Here is a 23064-nt window from a genome sequence, read left to right on the forward strand (position 1 = left end):
TGCTAAATGTCTCCCCCACTGTGCTGCTGTCACTAACTACCATAGCATAGCAGGCAGGTTAGTTCCTCACCTGCTGGAACGACCATAGCAGTCAGCAGCAGGAGCCACTGTAATTGGCGCTGGGGTCCGGCACCGCGCTACAATCAAGAAAGTACATACACTACACCTCCCAGCAGCCCTTGCTGCAGTGAGCTCCCGGCAGCAAAGGGCTGCTGGGAGGTGTAGTCTATGTAATTTCTTGACTGTAGCGCGGTGCCGGACCCTGGCGCCAATTACAGTGGCTGCTGCTGCTATGGTTGTTCCTGGGCGTGAGTGCGGGCGAGGAACTACCGGTATTTTTCATATACTTTAGGTAAACTCTGACTTCTTAGTATAACAGGAAAGGCATTGCCTCACCCCACTGCACGTCACTGCTAGTAATTATAATTAACAACAACTTGAGCATACCTCCCAACTTCCATGCAGACGGATGCAGGACTGCGCCCACCAAAAAGGTGGCGTGGCCACAACAAAAGGGGGTATGGCTTCATGGTAATGCCGCAATTGCGAGCCACTCCCCCGTTTTCCGTCACTGTGGGGCATGGCCAGAGCTTTGTGAATAGATTCACCACTGCTCTACAGTAGGGATGGCCATCGGTGGGTTATCCATCGACGGTTAGAACCGATGGAACGATTGTCGGAAAACATCGATGGTGGGATACAATCCGTTAGAGAACCTTTGATGGTTTTGACCATCGATGGTCACCATTACTTTAATATTGAGATAGATGCGGGCCAATCAGAACACAGGGAGTGGCTTCATGGATCTCAGGAGGCGGAGCTATGCTCCGTGTTCTTGACAACCTGGAAAAAAAAATAAAAAAATAAGATTTTACTCACCGGTAAATCTATTTCTCGTAGTCCGTAGTGGATGCTGGGTACTCCGTAGGGACCATGGGGAATAGACGGGCTCCGCAGGAGACTGGGCACTTCTTTAAAGAAAAGATTAGTTACTACATCTGGTGTGCACTGGCTCCTCCCTCTATGCCCCTCCTCCAGACCTCAGTTAGGGAAACTGTGCCCGGAAGAGCTGACATTACAAGGAAAGGATTTGGAATCCAGGGTAAGACTCATACCAGCCACACCGTACACAATCGTGATAACTATACCCAGTTAACAGTATGAACAACAACTGAGTCTTATTAAACTGATGGCTCAGAACAAAAAAAACCCTATAGTTAAGCAATAACTATATACAAGTATTGCAGAATTCCGCACTTGGGACGGGCTCCCAGCATCCACTACGGACTACGAGAAATAGATTTTCCGGTGAGTAAAATCTTATTTTCTCTGACGTCCTAGTGGATGCTGGGTACTCCGTAAGGACCATGGGGATTATACCAAAGCTCCCAAACGGGCGGGAGAGTGCGGATGACTCTGCAGCACCGAATGAGCAAACTCAAGGTCCTCCTCAGCCAGGGTATCAAACTTGTAGAATTTTGCAAACGTGTTTGATCCCAACCAGGTAGCAGCTCGGCAAAGTTGTAAAGCCGAGACCCCTCGGGCAGCCGCCCAAGAAGAGCCCACCTTCCTCGTGGAATGGGCTCTGACTGATTTAGGATGCGGCAGTCCAGCCGCTGAATGTGCAAGTTGAATCGTGCTACAGATCCAGCGAGCAATAGTCTGCTTAGAAGCAGAGCACCCAGCTTGTTGGGTGCATGCAGGATAAACAGCGAGTCAGTTTTTCTGACTCTAGCCGTCCTGGAAACATAGATTTTCAGGGCCCGGACTACATCCAGCAACTTGGAAGCCTCCAAGTCCCTAGTAGCCGCAGGCACCACAATAGGTTGGTTCAAATGAAACGCTGATACCACCTTAGGGAGAAATTGGGGACGAGTCCTCAATTCTGCCCTGTCCATATGGAAGATCAGATAGGGGCTTTTACATGACAAAGCCGCCAATTCTGACACACGCCTAGCCGAAGCCAAGGCCAAAAGCATGACCACTTTCCACGTGAGATATTTCAACTCCACGGTCTGAAGTGGCTCAAACCAATGTGATTTTAGGAAATCCAACACCACGTTGAGATCCCAAGGTGCCACTGGAGGCACAAAAGGAGGCTGAATATGCAGCACTCCCTTAACAAACGTCTGAACTTCAGGCAGTGAAGCCAGTTCTTTTTGAAAGAAAATAGACAGGGCCGAAATCTGGACTTTAATGGATCCCAATTTTAGGCCCATAGTCACACCTGACTGTAGGAAGTGCAGAAATCGACCCAGCTGAAATTCTTCTGTTGGGGCCTTCATAGCCTCACACCAAGCAACATATTTTCGCCATATGCGGTGATAATGTTTTGCTGTCACATCCTTCCTAGCTTTTATCAGCGTAGGAATGACTTCAACCGGAATGCCCTTTTCCATCAGGATCCGGCGTTCAACCACCATGCCGTCAAACGCAGCCGCGGTAAGTCTTGGAACAAACAGGGCCCCTGCTGTAGCAGGTCCTGTCTGAGAGGCAGAGGCCAAGGGTCCTCTGAGATCATTTCTTGTAGTTCCGGGTACCAAGTCCTTCTTGGCCAATCCGGAACGATGAGTATAGTTCTTACTCCTCTCTTTCTTATTATCCTCAGTACCTTTGGTATGAGAGGAAGAGGAGGGAACACATAAACCGACTGGTACACCCACGGTGTCACTAGAGCGTCCACAGCTATCGCCTGAGGGTCCCTTGACCTGGCGCAATATCTTTTTAGCTTTTTGTTGAGGCGGGACGCCATCATGTCCACCTGTGGCCTTTCCCAACGATTTATAATCAGCTGGAAGACTTCTGGATGAAGTCCCCACTCTCCCGGGTGGAGGTCGTGCCTGCTGAGGAAGTCTGCTTCCCAGTTGTCCACTCCCGGAATGAACACTGCTGACAGTGCTATCACGTGATTTTCCGCCCATCGGAGAATCCTTGTGGCTTCTGCCATCGTCATCCTGCTTCTTGTGCAGCCCTGTCGGTTTACATGGGCGACCGCCGTGATGTTGTCTGACTGAATCAGCACCGGCTGGTTTTGCAGCAGGGGTTTTGCCTGACTTAGGGCATTGTAAATGGCCCTTAGTTCCAGAATATTTACGTGTAGGGAAGCCTCCTGACTCGACCATTGTCCTTGGAAGTTTCTTCCCTGAGTGACTGCCCCCCAACCTCGGAGGCTTGCATCCGTGGTCACCAGGACCCAGTCCTGTATGCCGAATCTGCGGCCTTCGAGAAGATGAGCACTCTGCAGCCACCACAGCAGAGACACCCTGGCCCTCGGGGACAGGGTGATCAGCCGATGCATCTGAAGATGCGATCCGGACCACTTGTCTAACAGATCCCACTGAAAGATCCTTGCATGGAACCTGCCGAATGGAATTGCCTCGTAAGAAGCTACCATCTTTCCCAGGACTCGCGTGCAGTGATGCACCGACACCTGTTTTAATTTTAGGAGGTCTCTGACCAGAGATGACAACTCCTTGGCCTTCTCCTCCGGGAGAAACACCTTCTTCTGTTCTGTGTCCAGAATCATACCCAGGAACAGCAGACGCGTCGTAGGAACCAGCTGCGACTTTGGGATATTCAGAATCCAGCCGTGCTGTTGTAGCACTTCCTGAGATAGTGCTACTCCGACCAACAACTGCTCCCTGGACCTCGCCTTTATAAGGAGATCGTCCAAGTACGGGATGATTATAACTCCCTTCTTCCGAAGGAGTATCATCATTTCGGCCATTACTTTGGTAAATACCCTCGGTGCCGTGGACAGACCAAACGGCAACGTCTGGAATTGGTAATGGCAGTCCTGTACCACAAAACGGAGGTACACCTGGTGAGGTGGGTAAATGGGGACATGTAGGTAAGCATCCTTGATGTCCAGTGATACCATGTAATCCCCCTCTTCCAGGCTTGCAATAACCGCCCTGAGCGATTCCATTTTGAACTTGAACTTCCTTATATAAGTGTTCAAGGATTTCAAATTTAGAATGGGTCTCACCGAACCGTCTGGTTTCGGTACCACAAACATTGTGGAATAGTAACCCCGTCCCTGTTGAAGGAGGGGAACTTTGATTATCACCTGCTGGAGGTACAGCTTGTGAATTGCCGCCAGTACTACCTCCCTGTCCTGGGGAGTAGCTGGCAAGGCTGATTTGAGGTAACGGCGAGGGGGAGACGTCTCGAACTCCAGCTTGTATCCTTGAGATACCACTTGTAGAACCCAGAGATCCACCTGTGAGCGAACCCACTGGTCGCTGAAGTTCCGGAGACGGGCCCCCACCGCACCTGGCTCCACATGTGGAGCCCCAGCGTCATGCGGTGGACTTAGTGGAAGCAGGGGAGGATTTTTGTTCTTGGGAACTGGCTGTATGGTTCAGCTTTTTCCCTCTACCCCTGCCTCTGGGCAGAAAGGACGCGCCTCTAACCCGCTTGCCTTTCTGAGGCCGAAAGGACTGTACTTGATAATACGGTGCTTTCTTAGGCTGTGAGGGAACCTGAGGTAAAAAAGTCGACTTCCCAGCTGTTGCTGTGGATACGAGGTCCGAAAGACCGTCCCCAAACAATTCCTCACCCTTATAAGGCAAAAATTCCATGTGCCTTTTAGAATCAGCATCACCTGTCCACTGCCGAGTCCATAATACTCTCCTGGCAGAAAATAAGAATTTACTTACCGATAATTCTATTTCTCGGAGTCCGTAGTGGATGCTGGGGTTCCTGAAAGGACCATGGGGAATAGCGGCTCCGCAGGAGACAGGGCACAAAAAGTAAAGCTTTTCCAGATCAGGTGGTGTGCACTGGCTCCTCCCCCCATGACCCTCCTCCAGACTCCAGTTAGGTACTGTGCCCGGACGAGCGTACACAATAAGGGAGGATTTTGAATCCCGGGTAAGACTCATACCAGCCACACCAATCACACCGTACAACTTGTGATCTAAACCCAGTTAACAGTATGATAACAAAAGGAGCCTCTGAAAGACGGCTTCCTACAACAATAACCCGATTTTTGTAACAATAACTATGTACAAGTATTGCAGAATAATCCGCACTTGGGATGGGCGCCCAGCATCCACTACGGACTCCGAGAAATAGAATTATCGGTAAGTAAATTCTTATTTTCTCTATCGTCCTAGTGGATGCTGGGGTTCCTGAAAGGACCATGGGGATTATACCAAAGCTCCCAAACGGGCGGGAGAGTGCGGATGACTCTGCAGCACCGAATGAGAGAACTCCAGGTCCTCTTTTGCCAGGGTATCAAATTTGTAAAATTTTACAAACGTGTTCTCCCCCGACCACGTAGCTGCTCGGCAGAGTTGTAATGCCGAGACCCCTCGGGCAGCCGCCCAAGATGAGCCCACCTTCCTTATGGAATGGGCATTTACATATTTTTTGCTGTGGCAAGCCTGCCACAGAATGTGCAAGCTGAATTGTACTACAAATCCAACGAGCAATAGTCTGCTTAGAAGCAGGAGCACCCAGCTTGTTGGGTGCATACAGGATAAACAGCAAGTCAGATTTCCTGACTCCAGCCGACCTGGAAACTATATTTTCAGGGTCCTGACAACATCCAGCAACTTGGAGTCCTCCAAGTCCCTAGTAGCCGCAGGCACCACAATAAGCTGGCTCAGGTGAAACGCTGACACCACCTTAGGGAGAAACTGGGGACGAGTCCACAGCTTTGCTCTGTCCGAATGGACAATCAGATATGGCTTTGTGAGATAAAGCCGCCAATTCTGACACTCGCCTGGCCGAGGCCAGGACCAACAGCATGGTCACTTTCCATGTGAGATATATCAAATCCACAGATTTGAGTTGTTTAAAACAATGTGATTTTAGGAATCCCAAACTACGTTGAGATCGCCCAGTGCCACTGGAGACATCAAAAAGGGGTTGTATATGCAGTACTCCCTTAACAACTTCTGGACTTCAGGAACTGAAGCCAATTTCTTTCTGGAAGAAAATCGACCGGTCGAAATTTGAACCTTAATGGACCCCAATTTGAGACCCATATACACTCCTGCTTGCAGGAAATGTAGGAATTAACCTAGTTGAAATTCTTCCGTGGAGCCTTCCTGGCCTCACACCATGGAACATATTTTCACCTAAGCGGTGATAATGTTGTGCGGTCACCTCCTTCCTGGCTCTGACCAGGGTAGGGATGACCTCTTCCGGAATGCCTTTTTCCCTTAGGATCCGGCGTTCACCCGCCCTGGCGTCAACGCAGCTGCGGTAAGTCATGGAACAGACATGATTCTTGCTGAATCAAGATCCTTTCTAGTATCTCTTGAAGTTCCGGGTACCAAGTTCTTCTTGGCCCAAACCGGAACCCCGAGTATAGTTCTTACTCCTCTCCGTCCTATCATTCTCCATACACTGGGTATGAAAGGCAGAGGAGGGAACACATACACCGACTGGTACACCCACGGTGTTACCAGAGCGTCCCAGCTATTGCCTGAGGGTCTCTAGACCTGGCGCTTCATGTGGGACGCCATCATAACCACCTTTGGTCTTTCCCAACGGTTTACAAACATGTGGAAACTTCCAGATGAAGTTCCCACTTTTCCGGGTGGAATTCATTTATGCTGAGGAAATCTTCCTAGTTGTCCACTCCCGGAATGAACACTGCTGACAGTGTTATCACATGATCTTTCGCCCAGCGAAGAATCCTTGCTGTCATTGCCCTCCTGCTTCTTGTGCCGCCCCGTCTGTTTACGTGGGCGACTGCCATGATGATGTCCTACTGGATCAGCACCGGTTGACTTTGAAGCAGAGGTCTTCCTAGGCTCAGAGCATCGTAAATTGCCCTTAGCTCCAGTATATTCATGTGGAGAGAAATCTCCAGACTTGACCACACTTCCTTGGAAATTTCTTCCTTGTGTGACTGTTCCCCAGCCTCTCAGGCTGGCATCCGTGGTCACCAGAACACAGTCCTGAATGCTGAATGTGCTGCCCTCTAGAAGATGAGCACTCTGCAGCCCCCACAGAAGAGACACCCTTGTCCTTGGAGACAGGGTTATCCGCTGATGCATCTGAAGATGCGATCCGGACCATTCGTCCAGCAAATCCCCCTGAAAAGTTTTTGCGTGAGATCTGCCGAATGGAATCGCTTCGTAAGAAGCCACCATTTTTCCCAGGACTCCTGTGCATTGATGCACTGATACTTGGCCTGGATTTAGGAGGTTTCTGACTAGGTCGGATAACTCCCTGGCTTTTTCCCCTCCAGGAGAAATACCTCTTTCTGGACTATGCCCAGAATCATTCCTAGGAACAGCAGACGTATCATCGGAAAACAGCTGCGATTTTTGGAATATTTAGAATCCACTCGTGCTGTCGTAGAACTACTTTAGATAGTTCTTTTCCGACCTCCAACTGTTCTCTGGAAACTTGTCCCTTTCAGGATATCGTCCAAGTAAGGGATAATTTAGATGCCTTTCTTCTTTTAAGAATCATCTTTTCGGCCATTACCTTGGTAAAGGCCCGGGGTGCCGTGGATAATTCAACGGCAGCGTCTGAAACTGATATTGACAGTTCTGTATCACGAACCAGAGGTACCCTTGTTGAGAAGGGCAAATTTGGACATGGAGGTAATCCTTGATGTCCAGGGACACCATATAGTCCCCTTTTTTCCGGTTCTCTATCACCGCTCTGAGTGACTCCATCTTGATTTGAACCTTTATATGTAAGTGTTCAAAGATTTCAGATTTAGACTATGTCTCACCAAGCCGTCTGGCTTCAGTACCACAATATAGTGTGGAGGACTAATACCCTTTTCCTTGTTGTAGGAGGGGTACTTTGATTATCACCTGCTGGAAATACAGCTTGTGAATTTTTTCCCAATACTGCCTCCTTGTCGGAGGGAGCCGTTGGTACAGCAGGCTTCAGGAACCTGCGAGGAAAAAATGTCTCGACTCTCCAATCTGTACCCCTGGGATAATACTTGTATGATCTAGGGGTCAACTTGCGAGTGATCCCACTGCGCGCTGAGACTCTTGAGACTACCCCCCCACTGGTGGAGGGCTTCTTTTCCTGGGAAGGGGCTGCCTGCTGCAGTCTACTTCCCTTTCCTCTATGTCTGGGCAGATATGACTGGCCTTTTGCCCGCTTGCCCACATGGGAACGGAAGGATTGAGGCTGAAAAGACAGTGTCTTTTTCTGCTGAGATGTAACTTGGGGTAAAAAGGTTGGATTTCCCAGCTGTGGCCGTGGCCCCCAGGTCCGACGGACCGACCCCAAATAACTCCTTCCCTTTATACGGCAATACTTCCATGTGCCGTATGGGATCTGTATCACCTGACCACTGTCGTGTCCATGACATCTTCTGGGAGATATGGACAACGCACTTATCTTGATGCCAGAGTGCAAATATCCCTCTGTGCATCTCGCATACATATATATATAGAATGCATCCTATTAAATGCTCTATATCAATAAAATATTTTTAGTCAGGGAATTCGACCAAGCCAACCCAGCACTGCATCTCCAGGCTGATGGCGATCGCTGGTCGCAGTATAACCACCGTCTGTGTGTATATACTTTTTAGGATATTTTTCCAGCTGCCTATCAGCTGGCTCCTTGAGGGCGGCCGTATTTGGAGACGGTAACGCCACTTGATAAGTGTGTGAGCGCCTTATCCACCCTAATGGGTGCTTCCCAACGCGCCCTAACTTCTGGCGGGAAAAGGTATAACGCCAATATTTGCTATCGGGTTAAACCCACGTATCATCACACACTTCATTTTATTTTATCTGATTCAGGAAAAACTACAGGTAGTTTTTTCACTTCCACATAATACCCTTTTCTGTGGTACTTGTAGTATCAGAAATATGTAACAGCTCCTTCATTGCCCTTAACGTGTGGCCCTAATGAGGAATACGTTTGTTTATTCACCGTCGACACTGGATTCAGTGTCCGTGTCTGTGTCTGTGTCGACCGACTGAGGTAAATGGGCGTTTTTTATAAAAAAAACCCTGACGGTGTTTCTGAGACGCCTGGACCGTTACTAATTGTTTGTCGGTCGTCTCATGTCGTCAACCGACCTTGCAGCGTGTTGACATTCTCACGTAATTCCCTAAATAAGCCATCCATTCCGGTGTCGACTCCCTAGAGAGTGACATCACCATTACAGGCAATTTCTCCGCCTCCTCCAGCATCGTCCTCATACATGTCGACACACACGTACCGACACACAGCACACACACCTGGAATGCTCTGACAGAGGACAGGACCCCACTAGCCCTTTGGAGAGACAGAGGGAGAGTTTGCCAGCACACACCAAAAAACGCTATAATTACATAGGGACAACCTTATATAAGTGTTTCTCCCTAATAGCATCTTTATATATATATTTATATCGCCAATTTGTGCCCCCCCTCTCTGTTTAAACCCTGTTTCTGTAATGCAGTGCAGGGGAGAGCCTGGGAGCCTTCTCTCCAGCCTTTCTGTGAGAGAAAAAATGGCGCTGTGTGCTGAGGAGATAGGCCCCGCCCCTTTTACGGCGGGCTCTTCTCCCGCTCTTTAGTGAAGTTTGGCAGGGGTTAAATATCTCCATATAGCCTCTGGGGGCTATATGTGAGGTATTTTTAGCCAGTATATAGGTTTACATTTGCCTCCCAGGGCGCCCCCCCCCCAGCGCCCTGCACCCTCAGTGACAGCGTGTGAAGTGTGCTGAGAGGAAAATGGCGCACAGCTGCAGTGCTGTGCGCTACCTTTAGAAGACTGTCAGAGTCTTCAGCCGCCGATTCTGGACCTCTTCTAACTTCAGCATCTGCAAGGGGGCCGGCGGCGCGGCTCCGGTGACCATCCAGGCTGTACCTGTGATCGTCCCTCTGGAGCTAATGTCCAGTAGCCAAGAAGCCAATCCATCCTGCACGCAGGTGAGTTCACTTCTTCTCCCCTCAGTCCCTCGTTGCAGTGATCCTGTTGCCAGCAGGACTCACTGTAAAATAAAAAACCTAAGCTAAACTTTCTCTAAGCAGCTCTTTAGGAGAGCCACCTAGATTGCACCCTTCTCGGCCGGGCACAAAAATCTAACTGGAGTCTGGAGGAGGGTCATGGGGGGAGGAGCCAGTGCACACCACCTGATCTGGAAAAGCTTTACTTTTTGTGCCCTGTCTCCTGCGGAGCCGCTATTCCCCATGGTCCTTTCAGGAACCCCAGCATCCACTAGGACGATAGAGAAATGGACATTGCATTAATTCTAGATGCCAGCCGGCAAATGTCCCTCTGTGCATCTCTCATATATAAGACTACGTCTTTAATATGCTCTATGGTTAGCAATATAGTGTCCCTGTCAAGGGAATCAATGTTATCAGACAGGGAATCAGACCACGCTGCTGCAGCACTACACATCCACGCTGAAGCAATAGCAGGTCTCAGTATAGTACCTGAGTGTGTATACACAGACTTCAGGATAGCCTCCTGCTTTCTATCTGCAGGCTCCTTTAAGGCGGCCGTATCCTGAGAAGGCAGTGCCACCTTTTTTGATAAGCGTGTGAGCGCCTTGTCCACCTTAGGGGATGTCTCCCAGCGTAACCTATCCGTTGGCGGGAAAGGGTACGCCATTAGTAACCGCTTAGAAATTACTAGTTTCTTATCTGGGGAACCCCACGCTTCTTCACACAATTCATTTAACTCATCAGATGGGGGAAAAGTCACTGGCTGCTTTTTCTCCCCAAACATAATACCCTTTTTTGTGGTAACCGGGTTAATGTCAGAAATGTGCAACACATTTTTCATTGCCGTAATCATGCATCGGATGGCCCTTGTGGATTGTATATTTGTCTCATCCTCGTCGACACTGGAGTCAGACTCCGTGTCGACATCTGTGTCTGCCATCTGAGGTAGCGGACGTTTCTGAGCCCCTGACGGCCTCTGAGATGCCTGGGCAGGCGCGGGCTGAGATGCCGGCTGTCCCAAAGCTGCGTCATCGAACCTTTTATGCAAGGAGTTGACACTGTCGGTTAATACCTTCCACATATCCATCCACTCAGGTGTCGGCCCCGCAGGGGGCGACATCACACTTATCGGCACCTGCTCCGCCTCCACGTAAGCGTCCTCATCAAACATGTCGACACAGCCGTACCGACACACCGCACACACACACAGGGAATGCTCTGACTGAGGACAGGACCACACAAAGTCCTTTGGGGAGACAGAGAGAGAGTGTATGCCAGCACACACCAGAGCGCTATATAACAGAGGGATATACACTATACACAAAGTGAATTATCCCCCTATAGCTGCTTATATCACAATTTGCGCCTAAATTTATGTGCCCCCCCTCTCTTTGTTACCCTTTCTGTAGTGTATACTGCAGGGGAGAGCCTGGGGAGCGTCCTTCTAGCGGAGCTGTGAAGAGAAAATGGCGCTGGCTGTGCTGAGGGAGATAGCCCCGCCCCTTCAACGGCGGGCTTCTCCCGCTTTTTATAACGTTAATGGCGGGGGTTTCTGCACATATACAGTGTTAAACACTGTATTATGTGCTTTTTATTGCCAAAAATAAGATTTTACTTACCGATAAATCTATTTCTCATAGTCCGTAGTGGATGCTGGGGACTCCGTCAGGACCATGGGGAATAGCGGCTCCGCAGGAGACAGGGCACAAAAGCAAGCTTTTAGGATCACATGGTGTGTACTGGCTCCTCCCCCTATGACCCTCCTCCAAGCCTCAGTTAGGTACTGTGCCCGGACGAGCGTACACAATAAGGAAGGATCTTGAATCCCGGGTAAGACTCATACCAGCCACACCAATCACACCGTACAACTTGTGATTTGAACCCAGTTAACAGTATGATAACAATGAAGTAGCCTCTAAAAAAAAAAAGATGGCTCACAACAATAATAACCCGATTTTTTGTAACAATAACTATGTACAAGTAATGCAGACAATCCGCACTTGGGATGGGCGCCCAGCATCCACTACGGACTATGAGAAATAGATTTATCGGTAAGTAAAATCTTATTTTCTCTAACGTCCTAGTGGATGCTGGGGACTCCGTCAGGACCATGGGGATTATACCAAAGCTCCCAAACGGGCGGGAGAGTGCGGATGACTCTGCAGCACCGAATGAGAAAACTCCAGGTCCTCCTCAGCCAGGGTATCAAATTTGTAGAATTTTGCAAACGTGTTTGCCCCTGACCAAGTAGCTGCTCGGCAAAGTTGTAAAGCCGAGACCCCTCGGGCAGCCGCCCAAGATGAGCCCACCTTCCTTGTGGAATGGGCATTTACAGATTTTGGCTGTGGCAGGCCTGCCACAGAATGTGCAAGCTGAATTGTACTACAAATCCAACGAGCAATAGTCTGCTTAGAAGCAGGAGCACCAAGCTTTTTGGGTGCCTACAATATAAACAGCAAGTCAGACTTTCTGACTCCAGCCGTCCTGGAATTATATATATATTATATATATATATATATATATATATTTTCAGGGCCCTGACAACGTCTAGCAACTTGGAGTCCTCCAAGTCCCTAGTAGCCGCAGGCACCACAATAGGTTGTTTCAGGTGAAACGCTGACACCACCTTAGGAAGAAACTGGGGACGAGTCCGCAGTTCTGCCCTGTCCGAATGGAAAATCAAATATGGGCTTTTGTAAGACAAAGCCGCCAATTTTGACAATCGCCTGGCCGAGGCCAGGGCCAACAGCATGGTCACTTTCCATGTGAGATATTTCAAATCCACAGATTTGAGTGGTTCAAACCAATATGATTTGAGGAATCCCAACACTACGTTGAGATCCCACGGTGCCACTGGAGGCACACAAGGGCTGTATATGCAATACTCCCTTGACAAACGTCTGGACTTCAGGAACTGAAGCCAATTCTTTTTGGAAGAAAATCTATAGGGCCGAAACTTGAACCTTAATGGACCCCAATTTGAGGCTCATAGACACTCCTGTTTGCAGGAAGTGCAGAAATCGACCTAGTTGAAATTTTTTCGTGGGGCCTTCCTGGCCTCACCCACGCAACATATTTTTACCACATGTGGTGATAACGTTGTGCGGTCACCTCCTTCCTGGCTTTGACCAGGGTAGGTATGACCTCTTCCGGAATGCCTTTTCCCTTAGGATCCGGCGTTCAAACCGCCATGCCGTCAAACGCAGTCGCGGTAAGTCTTGGAACAGACAAGGTCCCTGCTGGAGCAGGTCCTTTCTTAAAGGCCGATGCCACGGTTCCTCTTGGAACAGACATGGTACTTGCTGAAAGCAAATCCCTTCTTAGCTCCCGAGGCCATTAGTCCTCTGTGAGCATCTCTTGAAGTTCCGGTTACCAAGTCCCTCTTGGCCAATCCGGAGCCACGAGTATAGTTCTTACTCCTCTATGTCTTATAATTCTCAATACCTTGGTTATGAGAAGCAGAGGAGGGAACACATACACCGACTGTTACACCCACGGTGTTACCAGGACGTCCACAGCTATCGCCTGAAGGTCTCGTGACCTGGCGCAATACCTGTCCCATTTTTTGTTCGGGCGGGACGCCATCATGTCCACCTTTGGTCTTTCCCAACGGTTCACAATCATGCGGAAAACTTCCCGATGAAGTTCCCACTCTCCCGGGTGGAGGTCGTGCCTGCTGAGGAAGTCTGCTTCCCAGTCGTCCACTCCCGGAATGAACACTGCTGACAGTGCTATCACATGATTTTCCGCCTAGCGAAAAATCCTTGCAGTTTTGCCACTGCCCTCCTGCTTCTTGTGCCGCCCTTTCTGTTTACGTGGGCGACTGCCGTGATGTTATCCCACTGGATCAATACCGGCTGACCTTGAAGCAGAGGTCTTGCTAAGCTTAGAGCATTATAAATTTGCTCTTAGCTCCAGTATATTTATGTGGAGAGAATTCTCCAGACTTGATCACACTCCTTGTGTGACTGCTCCCCAGCCTCTCAGGCTGGCCTCCGTGGTCACCAGCATCCAATCCTGAATGCCGAATCTGCGGCCCTCTAGAAGATGAGCACTCTGTAATCACCACAGGAGAGACACCCTTGTCCTTGGATATAGGGTTATCCGCTGATGCATCTGAAGATGCGATCCGGACCATTTGTCCAGCAGATCCCACTGAAGAGTTCTTGCGTGAAATCTGCCGAATGGAAGCGCTTCGTAATAAGCCACCATTTTTACCAGGACTCTTGTGCAATGATGCACTGACACTTTTCCTGGTTTTAGGAGGATCCCGATTAGCTCGGATAACTCCCTGGCTTTCTCCTCTGGGAGAAACACCTTTTCCTGGACTGTGTCCAGAATCATCCCTAGGACCAGCAGACGTGTCGTCGGAACAACTGCGGTTTTGGAATATTTAGAATCCACCCGTGCTGTCGTAGAACTACTTGAGATAGTGCTACTCCGACCTCCAACTGTTCTCAGGACCTTGTTCTTATCAGGAGGTCGTCCATTTTCTTTGAAGACGAATCCTCCTTTCGGTCATTACCTTGGTAAGGACCCGGGGTGCCTTGGACAATCCAACGGCATCGTCTTGAAACGGATAGTGACAGTTCTGTACCACGAACCTGAGGTACCCTTGGTGAGAAAAGGCAAATTTTGGGACATGGAGGTAAGCATCCCTGATGTCCCGGGACACCATATAGTCCCCTTGTTCTTTGCTATCACTGCTCTGAGTGACTCCATCTGGATTTGAACCCTTGCAAGTGTTCAAATTTTTCAGATTTAGAATAGGTCTCACCTAGCCTTCAGTACCACCATATAGTGTGGAGTAATACCCCTTTCCTTGTTGTCGGAGGGGTAATTTTATTATCACCTGCTGGGAATACAGCTTGTGAATTGTTTTCAATACTGCCTCCCTGTCGGAGGGAGACATTGGTACAGCAGACTACAGGAACCTGCGAGGGGGGAAACCTCTCGACATTCCAATCTGTACCCCTTGGATACTACTTGTAGGATCCAGGGGTCCTGTACGGTCCCAGCGTCATGCTGAGAACTTGGTAGAAGCGGTGGAGGGCTTCTGTTCCTGGGAATGGGCTGCCTGCTGCAGTCTTCTTCCCTTTCCTCTATCCCTGGGCAGATATGACTCTTATAGGGACGAAAGGACTGAGGCTGAAAAGACGGTGTCTTTTTCTGCAGAGATGTGACTTAGGGTAAAAAACTGTGGATTTTCCAGCAGTTGCCCTGGCCACCAGGTCCCATGGACCGACCCCAAATAACTCCTCCCCTTTATACGGCAATACATCTTTGTGCCGTTTGGAATCTGCATCACCTGACCACTGTCGTGTCCATAAACATCTTCTTGCAGATATGGACATCGCATTTACTCTTGATGCCAGAGTGCAAATATCCCTCTGCGCATCTCGCATATATAGAAATGCATCCTTTAAATGCTCTATAGTCAATAAAATACTGTCCCTGTCAAAGGTATCAATATTTTTAGTCAGGGAATCCGACCAAGCCACCTCAGCTCTGCACATCCAGGCTGAGGCGATCGCTGGTCGCAGTATAACACCAGCATGTGTGTGTATACTTTTTAGGATATTTTTCAGCCTCCTATCAGCTGGCTCCTTAAGTACGGCCCTATCCGTAGATGGTACCGCCACTTGTTCTGATAAGCGTGTGAGCGCCTTATCCACCCTGAGGGGTGTTTCCCACCGCGCCTTAACTTCTGGCGGGAAAGGGTACACCGCCAATAATTTTCTATCGGGGGAAACCCACGCATCATCACACACTTCATTTAATTTATCTGATTCAGGAAAAACTACAGGTAGTTTTTTCACCTCACACATAATACCCTTTTTTGTGGTACTTGGAGTATCAGAAATATGTAACACCTCCTTCATTGCCCTTAACGTGTGGCCCTAAAAGAAAATACGTTTGTTTCTTCACCGTCGACACTGAAATCAGTGTCCGTGTCTGGGTCTGTGTCGACCGACTGAGGTAAATGGGCATTTTACAGCCCCTGACGGTGTTTGAGACGCCTGGACAGATACTAATTTGTTCGCCGGCCCTCTCATGTCGTCAACCGGCTTGCAGCGTGTTGACATTGTCACGTAATTTCCATAAATAAGCCATCCATTCCGGTGTCGACTCCCTAGAGAGTGACATCTCCATTACAGGCAATTTGCTCCGCCTCCTCACCAATATTTTCCTCATACATGTCGACACACACGTACCGACATACAGCACACACATAGGGAATGCTCTGATAGAGGACAGGACCCACTAGCCCTTTGGGGAGACAGAGGGAGAGTTTGCCAGCACACACCAAAACGCTATAATTATCCAGGGACAACCTTTATATAAGTGTTCCTTTTATAGCATTTTAATATATATACATATCGCCAAATCAGTGCCCCCCCCTCTCTGTTTTAACCCTGTTTCTGTAGTGCAGTGCAGGGGAGATCATGGGAGCCTTCCCACCAGCCTTTCTGTGAGGGAAAATGGCGCTGTGTGCTGAGGAGAATAGGCCCCGCCCCCTTTTCGGCGGGCTTCTTCTCCGGAGTTTTAGATATCTGGCAGGGGTTAAATACATCCATATAGCCTCAAGGGCTATATGTGATGTATTTTTCGCCATACAGGTATTATACATTGCTGCCCAGGGCGCCCCCCCCCAGCGCCCTGCACCCTCCGTGACCGCTGTGTGAAGTGTGCTGACAACAATGGCGCACAGCTGCAGTGCTGTGCGCTACCTGATGAAGACTGAGAGTCTTCTGCCGCCTGGTTCCGGACCTCTTCATCTTCAGCATCTGCAAGGGGGGTCGGCGGCGCGGCTCCGGGACGAACCCCAGGGCGAGCCCTGTGTTCCGACTCCCTCTGGAGCTATGTCCAGTAGCCTAAGAATCCAATCCATCCTGCACGCAGGTGAGTTGAAAATCTCTCCCCTAAGTCCCTCGATGCAGTGAGCCTGTTGCCAGCAGGACTCACTGAAAATAAAGAACCTAAAAACTTTTTCTAAGCAACTCTTTAAGAGAGCCACCTAGATTGCACCCTTCTCGGCCGGGCACAAAAACCTAACTGAGGCTTGGAGGAGGGTCATAGGGGGAGGAGCCAGTACACACCATGTGATCCTAAAAGCTTGCTTTTGTGCCCTGTCTCCTGCGGAGCCGCTATTCCCCATGGTCCTGACGGAGTCCCCAGCATCCACTAGGACGTTAGAGAAAGGTATATTAATTGCAGCCCAGGGCGCCCCCCCCCCCAGCGCCCTGCACCCACCAGTGACCGGAGCGTGTGGTGTACTGTGGGAGCAATGGCGCACAGCTGCAGTGCTGTGCGCTACCTTATTGAAGACCGAAGTCTTCAGCCGCCGATTTCCTCCATCTTCTGGCTCTGCAAGGGGGACGGCGGCGCGGCTCAGGGAACGGGCGATCGAGGTCGGGCCCTGTGTTCGATCCCTCTGGAGCTAATGGTGTCCAGTAGCCTAGAAGCACAAGCTAGCTGCAAGCAGGTAGGTTTGCTTCTCTCCCCTAAGTCCCACGTAGCAGTGAGTCTGTTGCCAGCAGATCTCACTGAAAATAAAAAACCTAACAAATACTTTTCTTTTTAGTGAACTCAGGAGAGCCCACTAAGTGCATCCAGCTCAGGCCGGGCACAGATTCTAACTGAGGTCTGGAGGAGGGGCATAGAGGGAGGAGCCAGTGCACACCAGATGTAGTACCTAATCTTTTCTTTAAAGAAGTGCCCAGTCTCCTGCGGAGCCCGTGTATTCCCCATGGTCCTTACGGAGTACCCAGCATCCACTAGGACGTCAGAGAAAAGTAGTTACCATTGATCATAGACCATCAATGATTTTGAATCATCGATAACCGATGGCCATCCCAACTCTACAGCATAGCAGTGAGGGGCAGTTAGCCTCCCAACTACCCCCCTTCCCCGCCCCCCACCATGGGGCACTGCAAGCCCACGGGTGGGACAGTCCCAAAAAAAAAAAGGACTAGCCTGCAAAAATAGTTACAGTTGGGAGGTATGAGTCTTGAGGATGATCATACGGTAGATGCTAGAATAAAGTTGGAGAAAGGACCTCTCACATCAGGGGGAGGAGCCACACCACCAGTGGGAGGAGCTAGGCCAGTGGGATATATCTTCTACTATCCACACCACCAAAGTACTCCCTTTAGTAACCTGGGTGGCGAGCGAAGCGAGCCACTGAGCCCGAAGCGTGGCGAGCGAAGCGAGTCCACAAGGGTACATTTCGGGTACCCTGATCTGACTTGGCTCCTCCCCTGGTGACATCAGAGGTCCTTTCTCTAACTTAGTTTTAGCCATAACCGTGATCGTACTGATAATAGGACAGACAGGCTCACACATCATTTACTGTACTTACATACTGTTGCTATACAGGCACAAAAGCTAAATCACCCTTAAACTATTTTAAAACGTAAACTTATTTACGTTATATTTACTTTATGTCCACTAACATCGAAAGCGTAAGTTTTACTCTTTACAAGTTAGTGTCAGGGGTGCTAATGATTTTTGAAAAATACATTTTCTTAAATAAACCCTATACCTCACGCCAACCGGCTTCCTTCGCCCCTGCCGCCCTGTGCGACACATCCTGTGCATCACCCGCCTCGCAGAGTGCTACCGCCCGGCGCCGCTGACACTGACAAGAGGGGATTTCCCGCCCGCCTCGCTCTCACCACGTGACCCTGGACCACGGACGCCGGCGGCTCAGATTAGCGCTGCATATCGCGACATAATGACGCACAGTTTGGCTATACCGCTGGACGCTATAATTCTTCTTAGAGGTGATTTAACTATCTGAGCTGTTCGGGAGGGTGGTTACTGGGTAAGCGTCTGCTGGACTGTGTTAATAAGCAACGTTGGCTGTGATAGTATTGTGGGGAAGACGTCGGGGCGGTCGCTGGGAAGCGTTTCGTTATAGGATGGTATTGGAGATGCTGTCACGATAGAAACAAGTGATAGTGAAAAGAAGACTAGTCATGCTGGAACTTTTTGTTCCACTTCAGCTGGGGAGCTGCTAAAGTCTACTTCTGAGTGAAATTTATTTTGCTAGAGGTGATTTAAGATTTCCTGTCAAAAGACCTGTCCAAAGTGGTAATGAGTTCATGAGACACTGCTAGCCAGTCACATCACACCCTATTATATAGTTATAATGAGGTGCTCACTTCACTTCCAGAACATGATTAATAAGATCACCATAAATAACTAAATCATATCAGTATAAAAGATGGTTTCCTGTGTAACACTTTGTGATTGATCACACTGCAGTTTTACACTGTGACTAAAGACTCTGAAGCTTTTATGTCTGTAACGTTTATATCTGCATTGTTCATAATACTTGTCATCTGTCACTTATGCATGCTAACTTAACGGTCCCGGCTAAACAAGAATATAAGACAAACACAGTGCATTATTTGTTGACAGGAGCTACTGTAATAGCTGAAAATGTTGTTTGACTTTTAGATGCGGAGTCTTATCTGTGTGAGTGTCTTCAGTATGAAAATGTGAGCCTCCGATCAAGAGAAACTGGAGAAGAATTATTGTGCGGTTTCAGGGCGCTCCGACATAGGTATGACTATGACAGCTTTATATGTAAGATGTTTTCATATAGCTGGACAAATGCAATGCAAAATGCATGAGTCTAAAGTTGCTAAGATTCAGTATTACCTGCGCTTTGAAACTGATGGATCTACTGCAGTATAGAGGTCAAAACCTATGGATTTTACTAGAAGTTGACTAAACTTAAACCACTGTTGATTCCCAGGGTCGGCTATCAAAAAACCCCAAAATGCTTGCTACAGCGAGTTCCTCTAGCCTTCCTCTGTACTTGTCACTTGTAGTTTTATAGCAGTACTTGTACAATATTAAACTTGTTCTGTTCACTGTTGTGAGTTGTATTTAAATGCTGTGTACATTGTTCTTGCTGTATGTTGTCCTTGTATGGCGCTGCATACATCATGGATGCCTAACAAATAAAAGATAATAGCAACACTGCTGCTCTGATTGGTGTAAATGGCACATAAAATGACTAGACGTGCACAAATACTATATATGGATACATAGTTCTGGGAAATAATAACCGTGTGCATACCTCTCAAGTGTTACAATTTAGGTTAGGGCTGTGTTTTGCCTACTTTATTGGTGCAGCAGTGTCCTGTGATGAGAAAGTTGTGTGGTATCTCCTGTTCACTGTTGACCTGCGTAGCAGAGCAGCAATGAACAGTTGTTTGGAGGGAAGTACAATGTCCCCATCATGACTTAAGCATGCCATCTGTCCTGATTAACACATCATACATTTTGGGAAGTATACTGTACATGTGTCAAGTGGTGGTGTTTTTGGGGAATCTTGGTTAAAATGATAAAAATCTCAATCTATACCACATCTCTTGGCAAACTAACCAGCTCTTTCGGATTTCAGAATCATCTGTATGCGGATGATACTCAAATCTACCTATCCTCCCCAGATTTGTCACCATCTGTATTGTGTCACTGAATGCTTTTCTGCCATTTCATCTTGGATGACCTCTTGCCACCTCAAACTTAATATTTCTAAAATGAATTATATTTCCACTGGCCAATAATGGTTACCAACCTGGTATATCCCTGTTGATAACTCAACAATCAACCCTTTACCAAAAGCTCACTGCATAGGTGTCATTCTTGACTCCGACCTGTCCTTTGTTCCCTATATGCAATCTGTCTCAAAGTCATGTTACACAAATCTAAGGCTGGGTACACACTTGCCGATGTCACATCAGATGTAACAACATGCAAGGTCACCCCCCCACCCCCGGCAAACGATATCGTACATACACACTGAACAATATAATTTGCTTTTCGTCAGTGATGGCATGCACCCACATCCATGTCCATTCTGTCTTGTACAATATCTGCTCAAGTGTCTTGACTTCCAGGTGAGCTGGATCCTGAAGGGGGGGAGGTGAGCTGCTACATCTTACCCCACCCTACCCACAGCACTGCCCATAGAACTGCGTCTCCTTAACCCCCTCCTTGCTACAATATAACCCCAACTGCTATCTACCCCTACCCCCTCCCTACCTGCACTTAACCCTCAACTTACCCCCAGTACTGCCGAAACTGCTATATACCAGTACTCCCTCCATACCCTCCAGCACTGCCTGCCCCTAACCCTCTCCTTGCCCCAGTACTGCCCTAACTGCTATCTACCATGACCCCCAAGCACTGCCCATAGTACTTCCCGTCTTTAACCCCCTCCCTTCCCAAGTACTGCCCCAGCTACAGTGCATCCGGAAAGTATTCACAGTGCTTCACGTTTTTCCACATTTTGTTATGTTATAGCCTTATTCCAAACTGGAATAAATTCATTTTCTGCAGCAGGATACACTGGGATTCCACAGGGAATACATCGTGGTGTAGAGTTGGATCATGATCCGAGGCACCAACAGGCTAAAGCTTTGACTGTTCCCAGGATGCACTGCACCACCTCCTCTATAACCCCGCCTCCAGGCACTGGAGCTCAGTTTGTAAGTTGGTGCCTGTAGAGCAGGTCACTAACAGGTGGGGCTGCGATAGGCAGCCCTGAAAAGAGCTTTTTAAGAAGACTTCTAAGGGCCGCAGCACTGTGTATGTCATTCTGACATGCTGTGCTGCAGCTCCTTCACTTCCCCAGCAGCGCTGCATACTCCCGCGGCTGGGTTCCCGGGTACTTGCAGCGGAGGCGCACCGGTCATCAGGCACACCACCACTGACGCTCTCCAGGATCACGTGGCTGCACATCAGGGAGGAGGTAAGAGGGTTCCCCAGGTGGGACCCCACCGGTAAATTGCGGTCCCAGGAGACGGACCGCGCCGCTGGCGTGGACACTGTACTGTACAGGGATCCCACTATATCCACAAGGGCAGGGAGCGCAGGTTGGATTTACTAAAATCCGTTTTACATAGGCTCCACAGTACCCGGTGGTGAGGCCCAGCATAGGGGATAAGGCGCTGACCTGTAGCCCCTCCCCCAGCTCCGGGCGCCATCTACTGCTGGTGTTCCCGCCCTGGAGCTGCATTTCACTCTCCCTCACTCCCTGAAAGAGATTTTGGCTCCATCTTCACTAATAGCTGAGCTGATCTCCGGGACTGCAGGGCACTGTCTCCTCTGTAAAGCCGCCTGTCTCATCAGCGCTGTGCATTTACAGGCACTTAAGTATTCTACATGTCATTTTAGACATTGTTAGTTAAGCACAAGTATACTGCTATCTGAATATTTAGTATAAGTATTCTGTGATATACATCCAGTATCTACTGTGCATTGTTATATCTATATTCATACATATCTCTATAGTTTTACTAGTCCAGTGCAGTTTTATCGCTTATCTGTAATAACTTCTGCATTGTACCTGTGACTGAGTGTGCCTGTAGCTGCTGTGTGGATTTCATTCACGTGTATCACACTACTTGCTATCACTATATTCTGTACCCTGGGGGGCTAGGTGCGTCAGGATCTTTCAGTCACCTAATACCGCTTAAATCCTCTGTTTGTGCCCTGTATTTACTGTCACATAACACAGGGGGTTATTTGCAGGTATTGTGTTTGTCTGGCTACGTTGTACTGTTAAGCTCTAAGGCTACATTCCCTATAATGTCTGCCACACAGGGCTGGAAATCCGTGGATGCTTCTGCATCCTGCAGTGCTGGCACCACAGACTTACCTGAGGGGGAAAGTTTTAGCGGCTGGTTCAGGCGCTGGGTGCCATACACCTCCTGGTCAACCTCCAGCACCTGTGGCCAATCAAGACCCACCTTGGGAAGCGTTCTCAAGTATGCTGAATACACTTGTAACACGTCTTACGCCCCCTGTGGGACCTCCTGTGCCATTAAAGCCACATATTGTCCCTGTAGTTAATCCGCCCTGGGCAGACACTCTGTCTACCCAATTACAACAATTAAATCAATCTTTGGTTAGACATAAGTCTACCCCACGCCCCTCGGGGGCCAAGGGGTCATCTAAGCGGTCCATTTCTTCCTCACAATCCACTAATAAGTCGGATAATTCTTCCGATGGGGATGGGGAATATACTGATCTGTCAGACACTGATACAGTTGCTTCTGATGAGGAATCTACAACCCAGGTTGATGTTCCTGACCTAGTGGAGGCTATTAAGCCGATTCTCCAAATAGATGATGAGATCGAGCCTACTACTGCATCTAAGAAA

The 23064-nt window shown here is 48.8% G+C and overlaps 1 protein-coding gene and 1 long non-coding RNA gene across 2 annotated transcripts in view; one reads left to right on the plus strand and one right to left on the minus strand.

Moving 5' to 3' along the window:
* Positions 1-707: 707 nt before the first annotated feature.
* Positions 708-18557, minus strand: LOC135055483 (uncharacterized). Its single transcript, XR_010243759.1, has 2 exons — positions 18427-18557; positions 708-843 (listed from the first exon to the last, which is right to left on the minus strand). It is a non-coding gene; the product is annotated as an uncharacterized LOC135055483 (long non-coding RNA).
* A 61-nt stretch (positions 18558-18618) lies between these two features.
* SKAP1 (src kinase associated phosphoprotein 1) overlaps positions 18619-23064 on the plus strand; it is a 958799-nt gene continuing 954353 nt past the window's right edge. Inside the window, exons 1-2 of the mRNA XM_063963151.1 lie at positions 18619-18667; positions 19393-19452. Coding sequence (XP_063819221.1) covers positions 18619-18667; positions 19393-19452 — 109 coding nt within the window. The remainder of the gene's footprint in view (positions 18668-19392; positions 19453-23064) is intronic.

This window comes from Pseudophryne corroboree, chromosome 3 (assembly GCF_028390025.1).
Source record: "Pseudophryne corroboree isolate aPseCor3 chromosome 3, aPseCor3.hap2, whole genome shotgun sequence".
NCBI classification, from domain to species: Eukaryota; Metazoa; Chordata; class Amphibia; order Anura; family Myobatrachidae; genus Pseudophryne; species Pseudophryne corroboree.